The sequence below is a fragment of the Cetorhinus maximus genome, chromosome 19 (assembly GCF_964194155.1).
Source record: "Cetorhinus maximus chromosome 19, sCetMax3.hap1.1, whole genome shotgun sequence".
NCBI lineage: Eukaryota > Metazoa > Chordata > Chondrichthyes > Lamniformes > Cetorhinidae > Cetorhinus > Cetorhinus maximus.
The window spans coordinates 62,496,251-62,519,555 of record NC_135897.1 but is presented as its reverse complement, the minus strand read 5'-3'; the positions used below and the strand labels follow the sequence as shown (position 1 = coordinate 62,519,555).

General features: G+C 37.7%; 1 protein-coding gene across 8 annotated transcripts in view; it reads left to right on the top strand.

The window, feature by feature from the left end:
- LOC144693845 (eukaryotic translation initiation factor 4 gamma 1-like) overlaps positions 1-22,113 on the top strand; it is a 122,902-nt gene extending 100,789 nt beyond the window's left edge. For all 8 annotated transcript variants that reach the window (XM_078563939.1, XM_078563934.1, XM_078563936.1 and 5 more), the window contains 16 exons: positions 1,094-1,330; positions 1,441-1,545; positions 2,166-2,325; positions 2,896-2,999; positions 3,103-3,208; positions 4,517-4,619; positions 5,259-5,587; positions 7,560-7,678; positions 8,132-8,304; positions 8,956-9,081; positions 10,582-10,663; positions 10,764-10,862; positions 18,801-18,944; positions 19,640-19,721; positions 19,846-19,989; positions 21,106-22,113. In XM_078563939.1, coding sequence (XP_078420065.1) covers positions 1,094-1,330; positions 1,441-1,545; positions 2,166-2,325; positions 2,896-2,999; positions 3,103-3,208; positions 4,517-4,619; positions 5,259-5,587; positions 7,560-7,678; positions 8,132-8,304; positions 8,956-9,081; positions 10,582-10,663; positions 10,764-10,862; positions 18,801-18,944; positions 19,640-19,721; positions 19,846-19,989; positions 21,106-21,287 — 2,295 coding nt within the window. In that variant the 3' untranslated portion in view covers positions 21,288-22,113. The remainder of the gene's footprint in view (positions 1-1,093; positions 1,331-1,440; positions 1,546-2,165; positions 2,326-2,895; positions 3,000-3,102; positions 3,209-4,516; positions 4,620-5,258; positions 5,588-7,559; positions 7,679-8,131; positions 8,305-8,955; positions 9,082-10,581; positions 10,664-10,763; positions 10,863-18,800; positions 18,945-19,639; positions 19,722-19,845; positions 19,990-21,105) is intronic.
- The last annotated feature ends 1,192 nt before the right edge of the window (positions 22,114-23,305 follow it).

The following is a 23,305-nucleotide window of genomic DNA, read 5'->3' as shown; positions in this document are numbered from 1 at the left end:
ACACTTACTCTTGTTGATGAGTCCAAAGCTAGGCATCATAAAGATGCATTAGTTACTGATAAATCTAATAAGGAATTCAGGAGAAACTTCTCCACGCGGAGAGTGGTTAGAGTGTAGAACTTTCTAACACCATGGAGAAGTTGAAGTGACTAACATAGATGCTTTTAAAGAGAAGCTAGATAAGTACAAGGGAAGTGACTGTAGAAGGATGGGTTGGGGCTTGGGTGGAACAGAAAGGCAGGCCAGATGGAACAAATGACCTGTTCCTATGCTACAAAGTCTCTACTTGAATAGAGCTTGGTTCTCCTTTAGGAGTTATAGTTGTTTGTCATTGCTATTGGTAATTGAAGGATATCTCAAAGTTGTACCCTGTAGCCTTAGTGCAGCAAGTATTTTCTCCATTCCCACTAAAGGAATTTGAATTAAATTATTCAGTGCATATTGGTATGCATGCCTTATTGTGCACAGACAGTTATTACTTTGTGTTATGTAACTGCTTCGGTGGCACTGTCCACTACACAGCACTAAGCCATTATCTTACCGTTGAAATTCATTAACTCGTACCCTTTTTAAAATTTAGTTCAAACGAACTTTGAATATTACCCACTGGTGCCTTCATTTCATATTGCAACATATGCTACCTATGTTTCTGCATCATGCACTATTTTAATTAAACTAGTATGCACCAGTTAAAATATTATGCCATTAAATACACCATTGTTAGTTTCTTGCAAGGTCATTCCTTTTTAAAGCTATTGTCTGTTTAATGTAAAACAAGCAGAATTATTGATTACATGTTTTCTTCCAAATGTAAAAGTGTAAAATATTAATAGCAGTAAATCTTTCCTTAATAAATCCTTTTGGAATTGCTTTGTGTGCTGGTGTGAGTATTGAAATATCATCTGCCTCTTTGCTTCTTTCACCCACCCAAAATGCTGACTCTTGCTGGCTTCAATTCCATAGACAATGATATATCTCACCTATGTAACCATTTGTCATGTTTAAATGTCTCCATCTTTAGTTATTGCATTTAAATGTTGCAGAATTATGATTTGGAATTAAACTTATACTGCTTGAATTCTGTTCATTCCAGTCTGAGGAGAAAACCCGTCTCCAAGAAGAGCTAAAGGATGCAAGGGACAAAGCTAGACGACGATCACTAGGCAATATCAAATTCATTGGTGAACTCTTCAAACTGAAAATGTTAACAGAGCCAATAATGCATGACTGTATAGTGAAGCTGCTAAAGAATCATGATGAAGAATCACTTGAGTGCCTATGCAGATTATTAACTACAATAGGCAAAGACTTGGATTTTGAAAAAGCCAAAGTAAGTTTTTTAAAAATCCCTAAAGTACTCTATGCAATAATAACCCTACATTGATATGGTTGATATTTCTTTTGAATATGTAACATTCACTCCTTGTATGTTGCCTTTAGCCTAGGATGGATCAGTATTTTAACCAGATGGAAAAAATTATTAAAGAAAGGAAAACCTCATCTCGGATTCGCTTTATGGTGCAGGATGTGATCGATCTTCGACAAGTGAGTTCAATTGACTAATATGGTAATTGACTTGTATCTGTGTAAATGTTGAATTATATATTTTTAAAAAAAACAAAGTCTGAATTTTTTTGTCAATTTTCTGTATTTATGTTGCCATTTTGATATTTTTGGAAATGTAAATTTTCTGCTTTGCTGGTAATAAAAATAAATAAATGCTTGATCAGAAGCAACCAAATATTTAACACCGCTCCAGTAATTTAATTACTCATTTCTAAAATATCAACAATAGAAATTGCTATCAGGGGTGTGTCCAGCATATAGTGCTGTGTCATGCAGCTGTTACAGCCACAGCATAACCATGTTAATCTTTTAGTACTGGCTAATGTGTCATCTTTTAATGTTCCTAGTTCTGAGCTTTTGCGCAATACATAAAAAATCACGAGCAACCTATAAAAATTTCAGAACAGTAATATTCTTGACAGACTTTGGTATTTAAGTTACTTGTATTTTTCCATTCTCTGTTATCTGGTGTGATTTGGATTAAATTTTAGATCATAGATATTTCAGCTGAGAGGAACAATGCAATTTTATTTTTGGGATAAAAAGATCATAGTGACTTACAGTTTATTTCAGATTTCAAATATTGTGTTTACTTCCAGAATAACTGGGTGCCTCGAAGAGGTGATCAGGGACCCAAGACATTAGAGCAAATTCACCGAGAAGCTCAGATAGAAGAACATCAACAGCAGTTAAGGGTACAGCAACAGCTTCTATCCAAACAGGACAAAAGGAGAGGTGCTGCAGGTAGCAGTAGCACTGGTGAGTTTAATAATGAGGTGATTTTGGCATGTAATCTTTCTTCACTCCTGTATATGTAGACATTATTCTGGAGCTAGAAATTTTATTCAATCAGTTTATAAAAGTTCAAGCATTTCTACTTTTATTGCATTTGGGAAAAATTTAAAATCACTAACAATTGGCCATGTCTCATTCTCTTGGCATTTTATATACTTAATTTTATTGTACCAATGGAATCCAATTCAATTTGGAGATTACTTTCCAGCACATTGTATGCTTATGGACCCACACAGTTTAGGTAGTTAAATTAAACAGTCTCAACTGATGGTTACAGCTGTTTAAGATGGTACTGATCTTCAAGCTAGGTGACATTGAAATTTTGGCATTCTCAACCTCTTCTAGCTTTAAATCATACAAATATGCAACCCCAGGACAGCTTTGTTTACATTTCTGATATTAGTAAACTCCCCTTAACAGTGGAAACACTGTCTCTAGTTGGGCCTCAACTATGATTTGATGCGACTCTTGCTTCAATAGTTTGTGATTTTTTAAAAAATTCCAAAACGTTTGATAAAATGCTGATAACTATAGGTGGCCGAGGAAGTCAAGGGATTGATGAAGCAGGATGGAATACTGTGCCAATTGCCAAAAGTAGCAGACCTATTGATACTAATCGGCTAAGCAAGATTACGAAGGTATGGGATTATTCCCCCCTTGAAATTTAATTTCCCACTTCTATATTAAATATAAGTAATACCTACTTAGCAACTTTAATTTCTTCCCAATTTCTGTAAATAGGCAGGGCCCATGGATTACAACAATCAAGTGCTGGCACCAGCAGGTCGACTTGGCGGCTGGGTTAAAGGAAGCAGTGGTGGATCGGGAAGCAAACCTAATGATACAGGTATTATCTCTCAATATTGAGTCTTTCTTGACCAACATATAAATAAATTCAATTGATTGTTTCCGTGATGGTTAGATCACAGGTTGACAGGTTCATTGTGCATACTCCAATGTTGTTAAGACTACACTAATGTACCAGTAAGCAAATTTGTTGACCATCAGGAATGGAGTTGTGACCAACATTAATCCTAACGCACTAAAGGAAACAGTTGAAATTAAAATTTACAAAAGTAAAATGTAAACATTTCCTGGCTGACACCTCTTTTCCATTCTGGTTTTAATTGTGATTTGTTTTAATGTACTCTAATCTGTTCAATTTACCCTTTAACCTGCTACCTCCACCCTCCTCACGTTATAGGTGCACAATTTGAAAAAGGATGACCTTGGGCTGACACCTGTATGTTTCTTGTCAAGTTTAACACTGAGCCTGAACTGGCACTGGTTTGATACATGGCCTGTGCTAACCCAAAGTCATTTTGCAGGAAAGTGCTTGTATGTTGAGTGAAGACAAAAGGGTGTGGCTGAAATGCCCCAATATTTACTACAACTTCAGAAGATGGGGAACAAATTGAGGATCTTGTCACATTAACTTGTTGCTTATCTTTTTTCATAAATTGTTTTTGTTCACTTTCTAAATTTGTAGACTTATTACCAGTTATTGTATATCATATTAGATTGAATGCTACACAAGCACCATGGCTTCTTAATTAGACTGTGGTGTTAATGTTTTCAGAGGGCATTACATTTCTCGAGCCTGTTCCACTATTCAAATTGCTTCTGGCTTGATTTGTATCTCTACTTTTACCTGCCTTTGTAAATCCCAGGATCCCCTGAGCAAATAAAGATGATCTACTGATTCAGTCATGAACAACCTTTTGGGGAAGAATTCCAAATTATTACTATACCTTGATTTCACTCCTGAATGGCCTACAACTTTAAAATTGTGGCCCCTTGCTCTTGCTTCCCCTACCAGTGAAAGTAGCTTTTCTGTATCGACTCATTCAAATCTTATCATTTTGAACACTTCATTTAGATCAACCCTCAGAATGATCCAGCGACCATTTAAACTCCAGGAGATACGAGCTAAATTTATGCAAACTTCCTTTGTAATTAACCCTTTAAACCCTGGTATTTTAGTGAATCTGCATTACACCCTCAAAGGTCAATATATTTTCCTGTGGTGTGGTGCCTAAAACTGCATGCAGTTGTCCAAGTGGGGTGTGGCCAACTCTGCAAATATGACTGTGTATTAATTCCTGAATGTTGTTCACTGCAGGCATAAATAGTTATTTCTTATTTGTGTACTTAGGTGTGGATTCAGGAAGGCCAACCACAGCCACATTGAATAGATTTTCAGCTCTCCAACAGTCTTCATCTACAGATAATTTTGATGCACGGAGGGTTGTGCCCAGGCAAGTTGGCGAAATTGATGCTTACTGGTGACTTAGCTTTTAAATTGGGGACATAAAAATTTAGAATGCTGCTTCAATTGTTGTGTGGCCACACAAGTTTAGAACTTTGAATTCTATAATATGTGTGCTACCTTGTTGAAATTGCTTAATCTAGAAACAATACTGTATGACTGAAATTAATTTGATCACTTCTTGGCAAGTAGGGAATACATCACTTTTTTTGCATAAAATGTGCTTTTAAAAAGTGAAAATTAAGCACTTTTCATTACTGAAACCAGTACTTTAAGAATGGAAGTAAGTATTTTGTGATACTTAGTCAACTGCATGGACAAATGTAAAGGATGCAACTGGATATTGCATATATGGATATTCCTATTACTGTAAAATTAGAAACCAGCACGAGTAAAATTCGGCTTTATTTTGAAAAATATAAATTGCTGCTGAGCTGTGTGGTTAATGTCTGGCTATGGAGAACCCATGCTGGGTAAATAACAACTGATTTTTTCACCACAGAAAGCCAAATTAATTTTATATGTGAATCTAGCAGAAAAAGTCATGTGCAAGTGCTCAGGTGTGCAATTTGAGTTGCTGCAACTCTGTAATACTGATTTTTTTTCTTTGGTGGGTGGTTGGCAACAGGAGTAGTTCGAGTCGTGATAGAAGTGAAAAGGGTGAGCGTGATCGAGGAGACCGATTTGAAAGGAATGAACGTTACGACAGAAATGAGAGGAGTGATCGGTGTGAAAAAAGTGATCGTAGTGAAAAGAGTGACAAAAATGATCGTGTTGAAAAACCAGAGAGAAGTGATCGTAACAGGCCTCCACTTACTAAGAGAAGCTACAGCAAAGAAGTAGATGACCGAAGCAGGGAACGGGAACGACGAAGCTCTCAAGAACCAGTCAGGCGTGTAGCAAGCATGACGGAAGAAAGAGATCGGGGACATGTACGAGATCGGAGTAAAGAATCTGGTAAGTTACCTGATATCATTGTTGGAGCTCATAACAAAAAAAAATGCAATTCCTAGCCTGTTGAAGCTGAATTCTGAAAGAATTGGCTGTATTTAATATTTTATTATGTGCACAATATATCAACTCTCACTGGAATACTATTCTATAAAATGGGGTTATGCAGTTATGTTTTTTTCAATGTCATGTGCAGATGTTTAGTCATGTCCAGGGAGTTACTTAGACCTATACAGGATTTTGTACTGATTTTGTTTTGAGCTTTTTTTCTGGCAAGATTGACGGGAGCCACCACTGAGGTGCAAATGACTGGAGTCAAAGCTGAAGCACTGTATTACATCAGTGTGCGCTGTTGAGTCCACATATTTTTTTGATCCCAGAGCTCTTAGCCACTGCATCCCTTTTGCCCTACTCATGAAATTCTTGTCAATTCTACCTAGTCCTGATCACCACTCCCTGATTATGAATTTAAAATGATCTGTGTTTTCATGACTTTTCATGAACCATTCATATTTGATCCAGTAGGTGCTTTGTTTTACGTGATTTACATGGAAGTTGCATCCAAATATATTTGGTTCCTTCTAGGAACATAACGTTCTTTTTAAATTTTGGCACGCCATTCAAACTTCTTTTGTGGCATTAGTTTCAGCTGTCAGTGATTGAGAGTTTCTGGCTTTGCTTGTGGGTGTAATTTAATTTTGTGTGAAGATAATGTAGCATTTGGACTCCAGGTTATTCACAAAAATTTTTGCATTTTGGTCAGGAGATTGTGCCGTTTTATCTGTCACTTTGTTTATTGGATGAAGATTTCTAGGTTCACAGTGCAGATTCTTATGGAATGGTTTGTTGTGTTCACAGGACTTAGTCCCAGCAGTCATTTATTATCAGATGGAAAAAACATTTTCAGTACATCAGATAGAACGGTTTTCACTGAAGTGGCTAATTGGGTGTATTTTCCATTATGCCATTCAATGAAGAAGTGACCTGGCTAGGGTTGTGTTGAGTGTCTCTAAGTTAGCTGTGCAGAATGCCCCTTACTCAGGCACAACACATCAGTCATTTTTTTTGACAAACCCATTTTAGCAGCAGGAATTGATTTAGTTAATTTAGGGCCTCCCTCTCCTTAAAATGGAGCAGTACGTTAATATTGGTTCCAAGATGTGCAAGCATTGCCTCAATGCTGAAGCTAGGATTACTTACCTTTACAGTGTACTTTTAATGCTATCATTCCTGGTGGAACAAGATCTTTTTCTTACTAATTCTTGCTAAGGTGGTGTTTTGTGGTTAGAGAACTTTGAAAAGCGTTTTTAAAAAGAATGAACTGTTACATTGATCTTGATCGTTGGTACAGTGTGAGGTGGCCCAAGTGACAAAGCTTTCAAAAAAAAACTTCTGGGGAATCTGTTTGTTTGTTTGTTTGTTTGTGTGTGTGTGTGTGTGTGTGTGAAGCTGACTTTACAAAGTAAATATCCCATTGTCTCAGGTGATTGAAATGTCAGGCAGTTACAGAAACAGTGTTTGAGTAGATGGGCAATGATCAGCTGTGTTACCTATAATCTGGCATTCTAGTCAGTCCCGAGACTCAAACTGTTTCACTGGCAGGCACTAATACTGTAGCCCCTGTAGGGAAAACATGTCAATGCCCAAGATCAATGTAAGATGGCCATTAAATTATTGATAAAATTTGAAGGCAGTCTTAACAACATAATTGGGAGTATTCATGGTTTAAAGGCACCATTTTACACTTCTATACTGTTGTGGGAAGCTGCTGTGTGCTTTATTTGCTATAGGTCAGTAAATGAACACTGACCAGGAGGCAAAAGGGGAGGATAGAGTGATGGGTGTGCTGCTGAACACTTGCAGCAAACATATTGTGCTACAGAATATAAGCATTGTAATCATCTGAACTGTGGAAAAGCTGCAATAATTAAGCTAAATATGTTTTTGAAAACTTAATCCAATTCATTTAATTTACTAGTTAAGCTTGAACCTGTCTCTATGTCTGTGACACCTGATAAACCTGCCCTCTCTGAGGAAGAGTTTGAAAAGAAATCCAAGGCAATCATTGAGGAATATTTGCATATCAATGATATGAAGGTAAGCACAAAGTAAGCGTGTTAATTATTCTTGTATGTGTGAACAATATGGTTTGGTTAGAAGGCCATGCTGTTCTAAATTGCAGAATGGCTTCTTGAAAGCCAGCTCAGGTTCTCAGTGCTATACTGCTGTTTATATTGCAAGGGAGATTCCTCAATGGCCAGAGTAGCATAATTGTTGCTATATCTGTCATGCTTGTAGCTGGGTTTGGCAAAAATGTAATGAAACCAAGGAATACTTTGGGAATTTGATAACAATTAACCTTAAAGCAAAACATGACCACGCAACAGAATAATGGTATTGTTCTGTAATGTTCTTTTCATGAAGCAGCATATTCTCTAACTGACCACAGGAGATTGTACATAAATTTGGCATTTGGGCATGTTTCTAAAACAATGTTGCTTAGTGTGCAATTTTTGAAAGGAAATTGATAGCTTGTTTAATTTTCATTAGGAAGCATTGCAGTGTGTACAGGAGCTTGAATCACCTAAGACACTGCACATCTTTGTTCGAAGTGGGATTGAGTCAACTTTGGAGAGAAGTGCAATAGCGAGAGAACATATGGGCACACTGTTGTATCAGCTTGTAAAAGCTGGTACTCTGTCGAAGGAACAGTATTGTAAAGGGTAAGTTTTGGAACCTTTAACTTACTGATAAACTCAGCCTTTGTTAGAAATCAATTATTAATATTGAACTTTTAGATTTGTGACAGAGTACAGTTTTTACCAGTCTATATATATATATATATATATTTATTATATATCTCCATTTTCTTAAGGACTTAAACCTTCAGATTTTTATTCAGTAACCATTAAATGGGCATTACTTTTGAATCTGCTTGCATCTTTTGTCTCAATTATTTTGTCAATGTGATGTCTGGAATTTTTGAATTCAAATTAACTTGAAATATGTGAAATTAATGCTGAAGAAGTATTAGATCTATAAAATTTGGTATGATATGTTAATCCACAATCTTTATATCATTATATATATTGACTTTACATTAAAAAATTAACCTAAAATGTTGGTGCTTGTATGTTAACTGTAAATGTCTCTTTAAAAATATAAAGCTTTACTTCTGAGACTTGATGAAATAAATATTTCAATCTTTCCTTCTTTCCTCCTGCTCTATTACAATGATCTTTTCTGTTTTTCAGTTTTGCTTATATTTACCACAAATTGATTCTAAAATGCTTATTATTTTGGGGGGATGGTAAAGAGATGATTATTATTTAATATTAATAGCTTTTGTATGTTTTTTCACTTGTGTACCATAGGCTACATGAAATTCTTGAAATAGCTGAAGATATGGAAATTGATATCCCACATATATGGCAATATCTTGCTGAACTAATTGTTCATATGCTACATGATGGAGGCATACCAATGGGAGATCTTTTCAGGTAGCAATGACATCCTTTGTTGAAATGTTGTCAGTAACTAGTCAAAAAATGAAAACTATTAACATGACACAAACAGAAGCATCATAAATATAAATGAATGTCAATTAAATTGACAGTGAGATAGTGATAGAATTAATTTGTATTTACAATATTTTTTCAAGCCCTTAGATCATCAATGAATTTTGAAGTGTAGGCAAGCATGGCTATAAATGTGTACACAGCAAGCTCTCACAGCAGCAATGAATTGAATGATGAGTTTAATCAGTTTTGGTGATAGTGGTTGTGGGATAAATATTAGTCGCGACACTTATAATTCCCTTGTTCCTCTACAAATGCTATCATGGGATCTTTCACAGCCATCCAAATGGGCAGTTTAACATCACATCTGAAAAATAGCACCTCCAGTAAAGTAGCATCGTATTGGAGTGTTCAGGATAGATTTTGTGCCTTGGCATGGATCTATGATTGGACTCCGGGGAAAATGCTACCACTAAATTATGATCAATTTCTGACTCAGAAGTTCCAAGTTTAGTGGTGTAGTTCCTGACCTTTTAGAATAGCTGTTCAGATTGAATTTTCAGTGTTCAGTTTCATGTTAAAGACAGGAATCAATATATCATGAGTACTGGGTCATCAGTTTCTATCAACCATTAAGTGTGTCAGTTCTACAAGCAAAGTTCTTGCCCCTAGGTCAAAAGATTGTGGATTCAAACCCCTTGCTCAATCTGAACTGATACTCCAGGACAGTGCTGAATTTGTTAGAGCTGTCGTCCTTCAGATGTGACTTTAAAAACAAGGTCGATGTTCAGATGAAAGATAATGTTAAAATCCTATTGTACTACCTCAGAACAGGATTTTCTGTAGGCCAAGATTTCTGCCTTCGATGCTTACCAAAAACCACCATAGTTGGTTATTCATCCCATTGCTGTTTATGGGATCTAGTTCTGCATAAAGTAGCTGCTGGTGTACAATTCAATGAAATAAATAAATACATTTTTGGAGACCATTGAAAGCTGTGATCATTTGCTACATGAATGAAAGGCTGTAATACTTCCCATCTGCTGGGTCCATTCAAAATCAATTTTCATGTAAATGCAGGGGCTTAATGTGAAGAGGTGCCTATTTCTATAATGCAAAGCTGAGTTTGGGTATTTGAAGTCCTTTGTGCTAGGGACTGCTACCAAAGGGAGACCTGTCACAGCCTCCTTCCTGCTCTGATTCATGGCTTCAATTAGGGAAAATTTTAAAGTAGGTGATCTTTTTGATTATGCGAAACCATTTAATCTGGCTGATAAGGCTAGAAAGTGCTTTAAATTGGCATGATGTTTCAATTTGAGCGTGACTTGATTCTGAATCTACAGATATGCTGTACACTGCTAGATTTTTCATTGGGTCACTTAGAAATAGCTAGGCTGACATGAAAGTAAAATAATCAGAGTTTTGCATGTTTATTTTGTGAAATTAATGCTTTTTAAAAAAAAAAAAAATTTCTCTTTGCAGAGAAGTGGCCAAGCCACTTATCACCATTGGAAAAGCTGGCCGCCTGCTCGCTGATCTTCTATGTTTACTTTGCAAAGGAATGGTAAGTTTTTGATTACTTGATGTGAGTTGATATTTTTATCCCTGCAATTTCAGGTTTATAAGTCCCACATGTTGAATTATTTTTATCATCAATCTTGCAGAGCCGTAAAAAGGCAGGTTCCTTATGGAGAGAGGGAGGTCTGAGCTGGAAGGAATTCCTTGCTGAGGAAGAAGATATTAACAAGTTTGTCACCGAGAAGGTATCTACTATTTGTATCAGTTATGTCTTGTACTTGTAAGCCCCGGGGCTAGAAGTACACTTGGTACATGCAGCAATTTGAGAGGCATAATATTGATGACACTGGTCCATTGCTGCCTAGAACAGTACATTTTACACGGGTATGCAATGCTATTGCTTTCTGAACTAGTTGCCAGTTTGGGAAATCTGACTTGCAATTGGTATCGCGCTCCAATTTTTCTTATTCCTTAATCAATTTTGAGACATTTTTTTGATATAGTTCTTGTGTGCACCCTGTCATACAACTTATTGCGAAGAGCTCATCAGTTCCATCTTAACTGTTATAATTTGGAGCCTTAATGTGGTGTGTGTAGATTGATGGGTTAAATTTTGTATTGATAATTAAACAAAACTTCTGCTATTATTGGTGCTAAGCAATTGATTCCTTTTTGCCAAAGGTAGAGTTAGTGTATAAAAGAATATAAAGAGGAGTGCAGGAGTAGGCCATTTGGCCCTTCAGGCCTATTCCACTTTCAACAACTTCACCTTTTTGCACTGTCCCCATATCTTTTAATTCCTTCAATAACCAAAAATCTACCAACCTCTGTGAATATATAATTGATGACTGACTGAACATCCACAACTCTGTAGAGTAGAGGATTCCAAAGATTTACAACCCTTTGAGTGAAGAGATTTCTCCTCATCTTAACTCAAATGGCTGACCCCATATTCTGAGATTGTGTCCCTGTTTCTAGATTCTCCAGTCAGCAGAAACTTTTTCTCAGTATCTGTCGTGTAAGGCCCTTAAAAAAAATTAATATGTTTCCATTATACCTAAAGGCCAGAGAATATAGGCTTAATCTAGTCAATCTCTGCTCACACGACAGTTCCTTTATCCCAGGAGCCAACCTAGTAAACTTTCATTGCACTCCCTTTAGAATAAATATGTCCTTCCTTATTTAAAGACGCCAAAGCTGCACATACGACTCTACTTTTGGCGTCACCAATTGCCCTATAGAATTGTACTAAGACTTCTTTACTCTTTCTTGTACTCTAATCCCTATGTAGCAAAAGCTGCCGTACAGTTTGCTTTCCTAATTGCTTGCTGTACCTGCATGTTAACTCAGTGATTCATGTACGAAGGCACCCAGGTCCCCTGAATGCAAACATTTTCCTGTTTCACCTTTTTAAAAAAATACTTTTTTATACCAAAATGGATAACTTCACACTTTGCAACATTATATTCCATCTGCGTGTTCTTGCTCACTCATCAACCTGTCTACATCCCTATGCAGTTTTTTATTTGTGGCCTCCTCGCTACTTTCCCACCTAACTTTGTATTGTCAGCACAGATGGCTACATTACACTCAGTCCCCTCATCCAAATCAATAATATAGATTATGAATAACTGATGCCCAAGGACTGATCCTTGCAGTGCACCGTTAGTTACACCTGCCAACCTGAAGCTGTCCCATATATTCTTACTCTCTGCCTTCTGTCCATCCTCAATCCATGCTAATTTATTACTCCCAATTCTGTGCATCCTAATTTTGTGTAGCGACCTCTTGTGTGGCACCTTATCAAATGCTTTTTGAAAATCCAAATATGTTACATCACTGGTCCCCCTGCTCCTCTGTCCAACTAGTTACATCCTCAAACTCATAACAGGTTTGTAGAACACAATTTTACTTTCTTAGATCGTGCTGACTCTGCTTAGTAATATGATCTTCTAAGTGTTAGAATTTCCTTCATAGGTTCTGGCATTTTGTCTGCTTCTGATTGGCTAACTGGCTTATCACTGCTGGTTTTCTCTTTCCTCCATATTTAAAATAATGGGATTATGTTTGCTACTTCCTAATCTTTGGAATCTGTTCCAGAATCTAAGGAATTCTGAAAGATCAAAACCAATGCTTTCACTGTCTTTGCACTACCTCTTTTAAAACCCTAGAATGCAGATTTTTAGGTTCAGGTGTTTTGTCACCATTTAGCACCATTAATTTCTCCAATACTATTTCTTTACTTATACTGATTTCTGAAGAGACTGAAGTCCCTTAGTCTCGCTTGGCCCTTGTTTTCCAATTATTTCTGGAATGTTTTTTTCTCCCGTGAGGACACATGCAGAGTATTTGTTTAATATTTCTGCCCCACTTCTTTACTACCCATTATAATTTTATCTATCTCTGCCTCTAATGGGCCCACTTACTTTCTTTAATCTCTTCCTATTTCTGTACCTAAACAAATTTCCAATTTTTTGTATGTCTTTCTAGTTTGTTCTCATTCTCTTTCCATATAAATTTCTCCGTCTTCCTTTGCTGAATTCTAAAATTCTGATTTATATTAATTTATGAAGTGTAAATTGTTTTCAAATACTGCCTCCTTATTACAAACATGCAAGCAATGATTAGATAGGTAAATCTGCTCAGGCCCATCCAGCAAGCCCCACACAATTGCGATACCTTGTGTATCACAATATTATAAACTCCCCATCCCACCTAAAAACATGTGTTCTCCTGCGAGAGGTGAAGAACTAGATACAAATCCAAAATAAAAATAGCTGGAAAAACTCAGCAGGTCTGACAGCATCTGTGGAGAGGAATACAGTTAACGTTTCGAGTCCATATCAAATCCAGGCCAGTGAAGTATCTAATTTTTTAAGAGGTAATGTCCCAACCAGCAACAGGTTCAGCCCTCACTTGAAGGAATTCAGTGCATCAGTGTCCACCACATGAGGAGGCTACCTGTTTCAGAGATCCACTGTAATAGAATCATAGAACAGCTGCAGCACACAAGGAGGATATTGTCTTTTGTGTCTATACCAGCTTTCTGCAAGACCAACTTGGCTAGTCCCACTCCCCTACCCTTTCCCCATAGCCTTGCAAATCTTTTTGCTTCAAGTGCTTATCCAATTTCCTTTGGAAAACTGATTAAATCTTGCCTCTCCCACACATTCGGTGCATTCTAGATCCTAACCACTTGCTGCGCTTTTTATAAAAAAGTTTTCCTCATGTCACTGTTGGTTCTTTTGCTAATCAATTTAAATCGGTGATTTCTGGTTCCTCACCCTTCTGCCAATGGAAATAGTTTTTCTCCCATCTATTCTGACTAGGGCGCTCATTTGATAGAGATGTTCAAAATCTCCCCACAACCCTTCCTTTAAGGAGAACAGCCCAGCTTCTCCAATCTATTCCCATAACTGAAACCCCTCATCCCTGGAACCATTCTTCAATTTGCTGTGGACCCTCTCCAATGCCTTCATATTCTTCTTACAGGCACAGTACTCTAGTTGGGGCTGAAGTAGTGTTTTATAAAGGTTCATCATAATTTTCCTGCTTTTGTACTCTGCCTCTATTTATAAAGTCCAGGGCCCTGTTTGCCTTTTAACCACTTTCTGAACCTGCCCTGCCAGCTTCAATGATATGTGTACATACACCCCCCAGGTTTCTGCATCCCCTTTATAATTAATTTATAATCCCCTTTCATTTTATAGTAGCCTTGTTCCTTGCACCATATCCTAACCTATTTAAAGGAAGAAAGTCACCTCAAACAGGATCTATTCCTTCATCTTATAAACCTCAATCAGAGCACTCCTAAATAGGTTTATGCTTCTCTAAAGTGTAGGATCCCAACTCTTTGTCTCAATAACTATGATGAATTATACTCTTATTAGTCTAGTGGTCTTCCTCTACACTTTTTCCAAAGCTTCAGTGTGACCCACTATGTAAAGAAACTAAAACTAGGCACAGCATGCCAAGCGAGGCCTGACAAAGCCTTATCGTAAAATTGTCATAGAAATGCATCCCAACACCCTGTTTGCTCCTCCACCTATCACTGGCCTTCTATCCAGCTCTACCTGTCAAACCCCCCTCAACCAGCTTATATTTCACCTCATTTCTATTTTTCCTTAGTTCTGATGAGTCATACAGACTCGAAACGTTAACTGTATTCCTCTCCACAGATACTGTCAGACCTGCTGAGTTTTTCCAGCTATTTTTGTTTTTGTTTCAGATTTCCAGCATCCGCAGTATTTTGTTTTTACCCTGTTTGCTCTATTGCTTCATGGCATTGTTCATGTACCTTTAGAGATGTATGCACAAGACTGCCCAGATTTTCCCCTCCCCCTCTCTTGTACATGCATGTTGATATAATGTTGCGTAATATTGCACTCATTCAAAGTATTATTTGTTTTCCAGTCATGAGCCCAATCTTCCAACACATTAACATCTGCCTCAGGGAAATGTTAATCATCTACAGTTCTGACCCTTATATCTTTGTAATGACAACTTTCTTTATGTAGCACCTTTAACCACGGTCCCAAAACACTTTTTAAGAACATTATTAAACACAATATGACGCCAAGCCACATAAGGAGATATTCGGTCAGATGACCAAAAGCTTGGTCCAAGAATTAAGAGAAGAAAGCAAGGTAGAGAGGCAGAGAGATATAGGGTTGAAATTTCAGAGCTTAGGCCCTACGCAACTGAAAAGCGCACCCACCAATGGTGGACCAATTAAAATCGGGGATACTTGAGAGGCCAGAATTAGAGGAGTGCAGATGTGAGGGTTGTGGTGCTGGAGGAGATTAGAGATGCGGAGAGATTTCAAAACAAGGATGAGAATAATGTTGCTTGATCAGGAGCCAGTGTAGGTCAGTCAGCCAGGGTAAAAGGTGAATAGGACTTGGTGCGAGTTAAGACATGGACAACAATGCTTTGGATTACCTCAAGTTTACAACCAGTAGAATATGGGAGACCAGTTAGTGCATTGGAATTATCAAGTCTAGAAGTAATAAAGGCATGAATGAGGGTTTCAGCAGCAGATGAGCTGAGACGAGGGCAATGTTACACAGATGGGAATAAATGATCTTGGTGATTACGCAAATATGAGGTTGGAAGCTCGACTTTGGTCAAATGTGATACCAAGGTTGCAAACAGACTGGCTTAATCTCAGACTGTTGCCAGGGAGAAGGATAGAGCCCATAGCTAAGGAGCAAAGTTTGGTGCAAGAACTGAAGCAATAGTCTGTCTTTCCAGTATTTAATTGGAGGAAAGTTCTGCTCATCTCGTACTAGATGTCGGTTATGCAGTCTGATGATTTAGCAACAGTGGAGTCGTTGAGAGAGGTGGTAATGAAGTAGAGCTGGATGTCATCAGTATACGAGTGAAAACTAATGCTGTGGTTTTGGATGATGTTGCTGAAGGCAGCCTGTAGATGAGAAATAGGAGGAGGCCAAGGATAGATTCTCGGGGCACCCTAGAGGTAACGGTGCAAGAGCAAGAAGAGAAGCCGTTGCAAGTGATACTCTAGTTATGATGAGGTAGCTAAGAATGGACCCAGATGAGCTGGTTCCATTCCAGCTAGAGGGCAGTGGCAAAACATTGGAGGATAATGGTGTGGTCAACTGTGTCACAAGGTTGCAGACAGGTGGAGAAGGGCGAGGATGGAAAGTTTATTTTTGTCACAGTCATGTAGGATGTCATCTCCAAATTTGCAAATTGTGCCCCAAACCTTCAGTATTTTAATTCCCTGGTTGAAGTTCATCTTGAGTGTCCCTATTACGTCCCTTTTCATCCAAACAGTCATATTATAAGAACGTAAATAAGAGTGGGCCATATTGTCCCTTGAAGTCTGCTTTACCATTCAATAAGATCGTGGCTGATCTGATCTGGGTCTTAACTCTAATTTGCTGTCTGGTCTCCATAATTCTTGACACCCCTTGGTTCAAAAATATGTCTATTTCGGCCTTGAATATATTCAGTAACTCAGCCTCCACATCTCTCTCGGGTAGAGAATTCCAAAAGATTCCGGGTCCTAGAAGCAATTCCTCTTCATCCCAGTCTTAAATGAAAAGCCCCTTATTCTGAAATCAATTTCCCCTGGTTCCATATTTCCCCCATGAGAGGAAACGGAAACATCCTTTCTCTATCTCCTCTATCGAACCCGCCTCAGAATCTTACTCACCCCTAATTCTTCTAAACGTCAGCAAATATAGGCTTGGCCTGCTAAACCTTTCCAAATAAGACAGCCCTTCATCCCATGAATCAACTTAGTGAACCTTTCTTTAATGCCTCCAATGCAAGCATATCCCTCCTTAAATGAGACCAGAACTATATGCAGTACTCTAGGTGTGGCCTCGCCAATACAGTTGTAGCAAAACTTCTCTATTTTTCTACTCCGTCCCCCTTGCAGTAGAGACCAGCATTCCATTTGCTTTCCTATTTACTTGCTGTATCTGCATGCTAACATTGCCTCTCATATACCAGGACACCCAGATTGCTCAGTACTGCAGCGTTCCGCAGTCTCTCCTCATTTAAATAATAATTTGCTTTACTATTCTTCCTACCAAAGTAGATAACTGCCAAGTATGTATATCCCATTTCAGACTCCTTGTATCCTCCTCACAGCTTGCTTTCTTATCCATCTTTTTATTGTCAGCTAACTCAGGGAGGGTCTTTTCAACTCTTTCGAGTACATTCACAGTTCTTGGTTTTTTCCGGGAGTGGGACACGAACCCACAACCCTCTGATTCAAAGGCGAGGGTGCTATGAACTGAGCCACAGCTGACACCTCGTCAGCTAACTCAGTCCCTTCATCCTAGTCACTGGTATAAATTGGAAATAGTTGAAGCCCAGCACTGGTCCCTGTGGCACCCCACTAATTAAAATTTCCCAACCTGAAAATGATCCATTTATCCTGTTTTGTTAGTTAATCAGTCTCCCACAATGAGCTGCAAGCCCTAACTTTGTGACACCTTATTGAATGCCTTTTGAAATCCCAATACACTACATCAATTGGTTCCCCTTTATCTGGCTTGTTCATTACATCCTCAAAGAACTCTCAATAAATTTTTCGTAAAATGTTGACTCTGTGTTGATTTTCTAAATGTCCTGGGGCTACTATTTTAGTAATGAATTCTAGCATTTTCCCAATGATATGTTAAGGTAATTGGCTTACAATTTCCTGCTTTCTGTCTCCCTCCTTTCTTGAATAGAGGTGTTACGTTGCTGGTTTTCCAGTCCACTGGGACGTTTCCAGAATGTAGTAAAGTTTGGAAGATTACAACCAATGCATCCACAATCCCTGCAGCTGCTTGTTTTAAGACCCAAGGATGCAGGCCATCAGGTCCAGGGGACTTGTCAGCCCTTAGTCCCATTAGTTTTCTCCAGTGATAACTGTTTTAAGCTCCTCCCTTTTGCTCCTTGATTATTTTTCCTATTATTGGGACACTTTTTTTAGTGTTTTCTACACTGAAGACTGATACATTATATTTATTCAAGTCTCTGGCATTTGTTTCCTATTATTAATTCCCCAGTCTCATCCTCTTAATATTTAGCTTCTCTCTCTCTCTCTCTCTATGTGTAGAAGCTCTTAATATCTTGCTTTTATATTTCTTGCTAGTTTATTCTCTTTTTTAAGTCATAACTTTTATATCCCCAATAATTTCTTCAATCATCTTTCCTGTTATTGATACCAAACTAATGGGCCTATAATTACCAGGGTTCATCTTGGTATTGTTTTTAAAAGATGGGGGCACTTATTAACCTCCTTCCAGTCAATGGGAACCAACTCAAGATGCAGTGAGCCATTAAAAATCCCAACTCCCTGAGGATCCTCAGGTGGATAACATCTGGCACAGCTGCTGTATATTTTAAAATTCAATTCTTTCTAAAACAAAATGTTCATCTAATTTAATGGTGGAAGTTTATCAAAATTATTCAATTCTAATAGCTGTCATTTTCAGGAGTAAAGACTGAATCAGAGTACCAATTTAATATTTCTGGCATCTCCAATGAGTCCTTTGCAACCTGACCTTGAAAATCCTTCAGTGGCCCAATGCAGTTCTGACCTTTCTGATTCTTCACTTAGCAGTGGAAAAACTTCTTAATACTTATGTCAGTAGGTAACTGCATGAGTAAGTAGAACAAAGTGATTTTAATTTTTAAATTATTTACTGCTTTAATAGAAAGTGGAGTTTACGCTGGGAAACGAATCTAGTCACGAGGAAACATCAAGCAAAGCTGAAATATCTTTTGATGACCTGTGTGAACAGTTTGATAAACTGATTAAGGAGAAAGCTGACAACCAAAGAATATTTGACTGGATTGAAGTAAGTTCATTACATTATGGTTAGTTTAAAAAAAAAATCCAGTTGTGGGGGGGTGCAAGAGAGCTCTTAACGAAAATAAAAAGACTTACATTTATGTAGCTCCTTTCATGACCACAGTGTCCCAAAGTACTTTAAATCTAATGAAGCCATCGTAGTAAAGTAAGAGACACGGCAACCAACATGTGCATAGCAAGCTTCCACTAACAGCAACGTGATAATGACCAGTCAATCTGTATTTTGTGATGTTGATTGAAGGATAAATATTGGCAAGGATATTGGGGATAACTCCCCTGCTCTCCTTCAAAATAGTTCCCTGGAACATCTTATGCCCACCTGAGGGGGCTGGCAGAGCCTTGGTTTAATGTCATGTCTGAAAGACAGTACCATGGATAGTGCAACATTCCTTGAGTACTGCTCTGGAGTACCAGTTGAAGTCCTGAACCAACAACCGTCTGACTCATACGAGTGCGCAACCAAGTGAGCCATGGCTGATACTGTGTTGAGATTTGGATTGAAAAAAATTTGACGGGATAATTTTCTATATTTATAGTGCTCAATGTTATAAATACCAATTATATAATAGGATATAGGGTTTCATCAATACATTATGTATAGTTATGCAACATAGTGGCACAGGTAGGATTTACAATTGCTATTGTCTATCAAGGTTTTTACTTGAAATTTTTCTGTTGCAGGCTAACCTTGATGAAAAGCAAATGGTTTTATCGCTGTTCATTAGAGCATTAATGAAATCTATTTGTCATTCTGCTGTTGTATGTAAGTACACTTTTGATTTTTTAAAATAAAATATATTTTTCTTGGAAAAATGTCCACTGACGTGTGTCAACGTTTTAACTTTTTTTCCTTCCTCACATTCCTCTCCTTTCCCTGCCTGTTTTAGTTGAAAACCCTGTTCGTGTGGATGTAGAAGTCGTCCAAAACAGAGTGAAAGTCCTAACTAAATACCTGAATTCTGATCCCCAGCGTGAACTACAAGCACTCTACGCCCTTCAGGCCTTAATGGCCAAATTAGAGCAGCCACCAAGTAAGAGATTTTTTTCTTGCTTTGTAACTTTTGACCACCTTTCTCCATGCTATCTCTGAGAAATAGAGCTGAAAATCAACTTGTAAACTTCAATACAGTTTTATGGGCCTCTTGCTCATTAGTGATGTTGGACTCCTTTGGGTTCCTTCCATCTCTAGTAAACACCTGATTACTTTTGAAAACTTATGGCAGCACATTTGAGATTTCTAGCTTGGTATGCAAGACATTTTTACCTGGGTACCTGCATTCTAATAGTATCCACATGCTTTCAAGTTTGGTTTTGTTAGGTCAGTGTAAGATCTAAGCTATTCTTGTAGCTATGACTTGGCATAACTCCATTCCAGATAGCATATAGTAATGATTTTGATAAACAAGTCTGACTAGCTGCTGGATGTTGATAAAGCTTAGATCTGCTCCCCGACACCACAGTTCCCTCCCCACCCCCCAACCTCTCTCACCATATTTAAAAAAAAATTCCCTAGCATAAAATTGACAGCTGTACTTCGTATCTCTTTGAGCAAATATTTGAAGGGCCACTTTGAAGGATAGAACATTCAGCAAAAGATGTTAATATCATAAACATAAAAGGCTCCAAATGTTTGAAACATATTTTCCTTTCAAACATCACAAAAATGATTGAGCATTTCATGGAATTATAGGTTCTGTTTGTGGAAGGCTTTTCAGTAGGCATATATTCTATGCCAGATTGACTCTTGGTCTGCCCTTAATTGTTTCTTGAAGCCCTTTTTACTGTGGATGCTTGAGCCTTTGGTGTTTGGGTCTGCACATACTTTTTTCCAGAGAAAAGCTAGAGGCATGTGTTCTTTCCTCTGTTAATTTTAACAATAAATTAGGCATAAGTGTGTTGCCTGGTACTTTGTGAAGCCAAATTGAGTGACTAGATGAAAATATAGTGCATGTATGCTTTCATGCATTGGCAATTCACACTCATTGTAAAGTACTCACTGTCCGAATATCGGGTAAATTGAATATGTTGCAATTTTTCTGCAGTTTCTTTGGATACTGGATATATATGCTCTTAAGTATTAGTACAATTTAGAAATTGTGTACTGTTAAATCTGAAAGGTAGACATTTATTTTCTATATTCTTTACAGACTTACTAAGGACATTTTTCGATGTTTTGTATGACGAGGATGTTATATCTGAAGAAGCCTTTTACAAATGGGAATCCAGTAAAGATCCAGCTGAACAACAAGGAAAGGGAGTAGCTTTGAAATCTGTGACAGCTTTCTTCACTTGGTTAAGAGAAGCTGAAGAAGAATCAGAAGGCAATTAGAAATCATGATTGACAGAAGTCAATCACATGGCAAATCACATTAGGCAGATGAGAACTGTCCTTTGAGTTTTTGCACAATCAAGTGCTTGGTTCTGAGAACGTCTATTCAATAAACCCTTGGTACTTCAAGGTTTTATCTATTTTTTAACATCAACAGTTCATGTCTAACAAATATAACTATTTAGAAAAAAAAATTAGGGCTATTGAGACAGTCCTTAAAATTAGGTGGTTGTCATGGGCATAGGAAAGTGTGGGGATTTTTGATTTTTAAAAATGAATGGTGGATACCTTGTTGGTGTTAAATCGCCAACGATGCAAACAAATTTAGGGATCCCAAGGTATATCAACTTGGTTTCCCGATGCTAGATTTTTTTTTTGAGGGGAGGGGCACCCAGCCCTTGGACTCCTCTGTTCTTATGCCTATGAGTTGTATAAAAAGCCTTGAACAAGCCTGTAGTGGATTTTAAAAATCAGTAAGAGTTTAACAGTTTAATTAGACAAAAAGTAAAAACAGTACAGTTCCTAGGTGATTCTACTTAATGTAGAACAGTTTTAGGACGGTTCTGTAAATAAATGTTCCGCAATATTGCTAATGTATGCCATGTTATTTCTGCTGTCTTTGATAAAGTGCAGCAGTGTCTCCTGTATTTATAGAATTCCTGAGTTCATAAGGTGCTTGTAATTATCAACAAGAATGAATCCTTCATTGATTACAGTTTAAAATGAATGTGTAAATACTTTTTGCTTTATTAAGTATTTAATTAAAAATTAATGCCTCTTTTCACGTCCAGAACTGGAAAATAAAGAACATATTGCAATGTAAAAATTTGTAGTGTTTAATTCTACTTTTGCTAATGGTAACAAGATATTTTCCATCGCGACAGAAACCTTTACCTTTCCAACTGTATGTAGAGTACAAGGCAAGCAACAGAAAAAACAGGCATATCTTTTTAACTGACATTTGAGATGGAACCTATAACCCAGTTCATCCATTGGTTTCAGGATCTTTCCTTGTGCTGTTGATGCAGGTGACAAGTTTTGATCTGAGATTGTAACACTCTACAAGTCTTATTTTCCTAATTTTTTGGATTTAAGCCTGGTAATGGGTTGGATCAACTTGGTTTGATCTTGGCGATTAATTGAAAAGATGCCATTGGATAAACAAATGTTTAGCTCTGGTTAGAACCAAAGGGAAGGCATTGTGATCCTTTAGCTTCAGTTACAAAGCTACTTAATAATCTGCAGCCACCATTGTGTGGCTGTCTCAATCTTCCCACTGATTTAACAACAGAGTATTGATTAAAGAAATTATTTGCATTGCTTTTAACTTGTCACCTCTGCTGTGGAATTCTTATTTCAGGTTTCTTTCTGAGATATATTTGCCCCTTTCCTCCTTCAACCTTGCACTGAATTTCAGTCTTCAGCTCAGCTCAGCTCGACCTCCTGAATTCACAGCTGTTGCCCTCCCTTAATCTCTGCTTTTCTGCTCCTATGGTCTCTTTCAGTTGAGGCCGCCTTTGACCACTTCCTTGTATCACCACCCACTTCCTCCTAACCTCTTCTAACTTCATTCCTTATGTATCTGTCCCTAAAAAGAAATCTGCTCCTCCAAACCATGACTTCATTTTTAAATCCGCATTTTTTTCAGCGGTCAATTGCTTAACCATTCCTTTAGTATGCACCTTTGGGGGACACCTTGTCCCAATAAAACCTTCTAATTTTTGTCATTGCATTTGACCCTCCTGGCATTGCCCACTTTTGGCACACATCTACACCCCTTGGGTTTGATGGAGCAATGTGGAAGACAACTGGTTTAGCCATCCATTGTTAGATATGGTTGGACCACTTTGTGTGCAATTGGGCTACTATCTCCTCTCCAAATCGTTAACTACTCCAGGATCATCTTGCAGAACATGGTTAACTCCCTGATTTGCCACTCTCCTCGTCGTCATCATCATCAACTTAACAAAAGTGCAAGGAGCTCATGGACTTCTTTATCACCAAGATTGAGACCATCC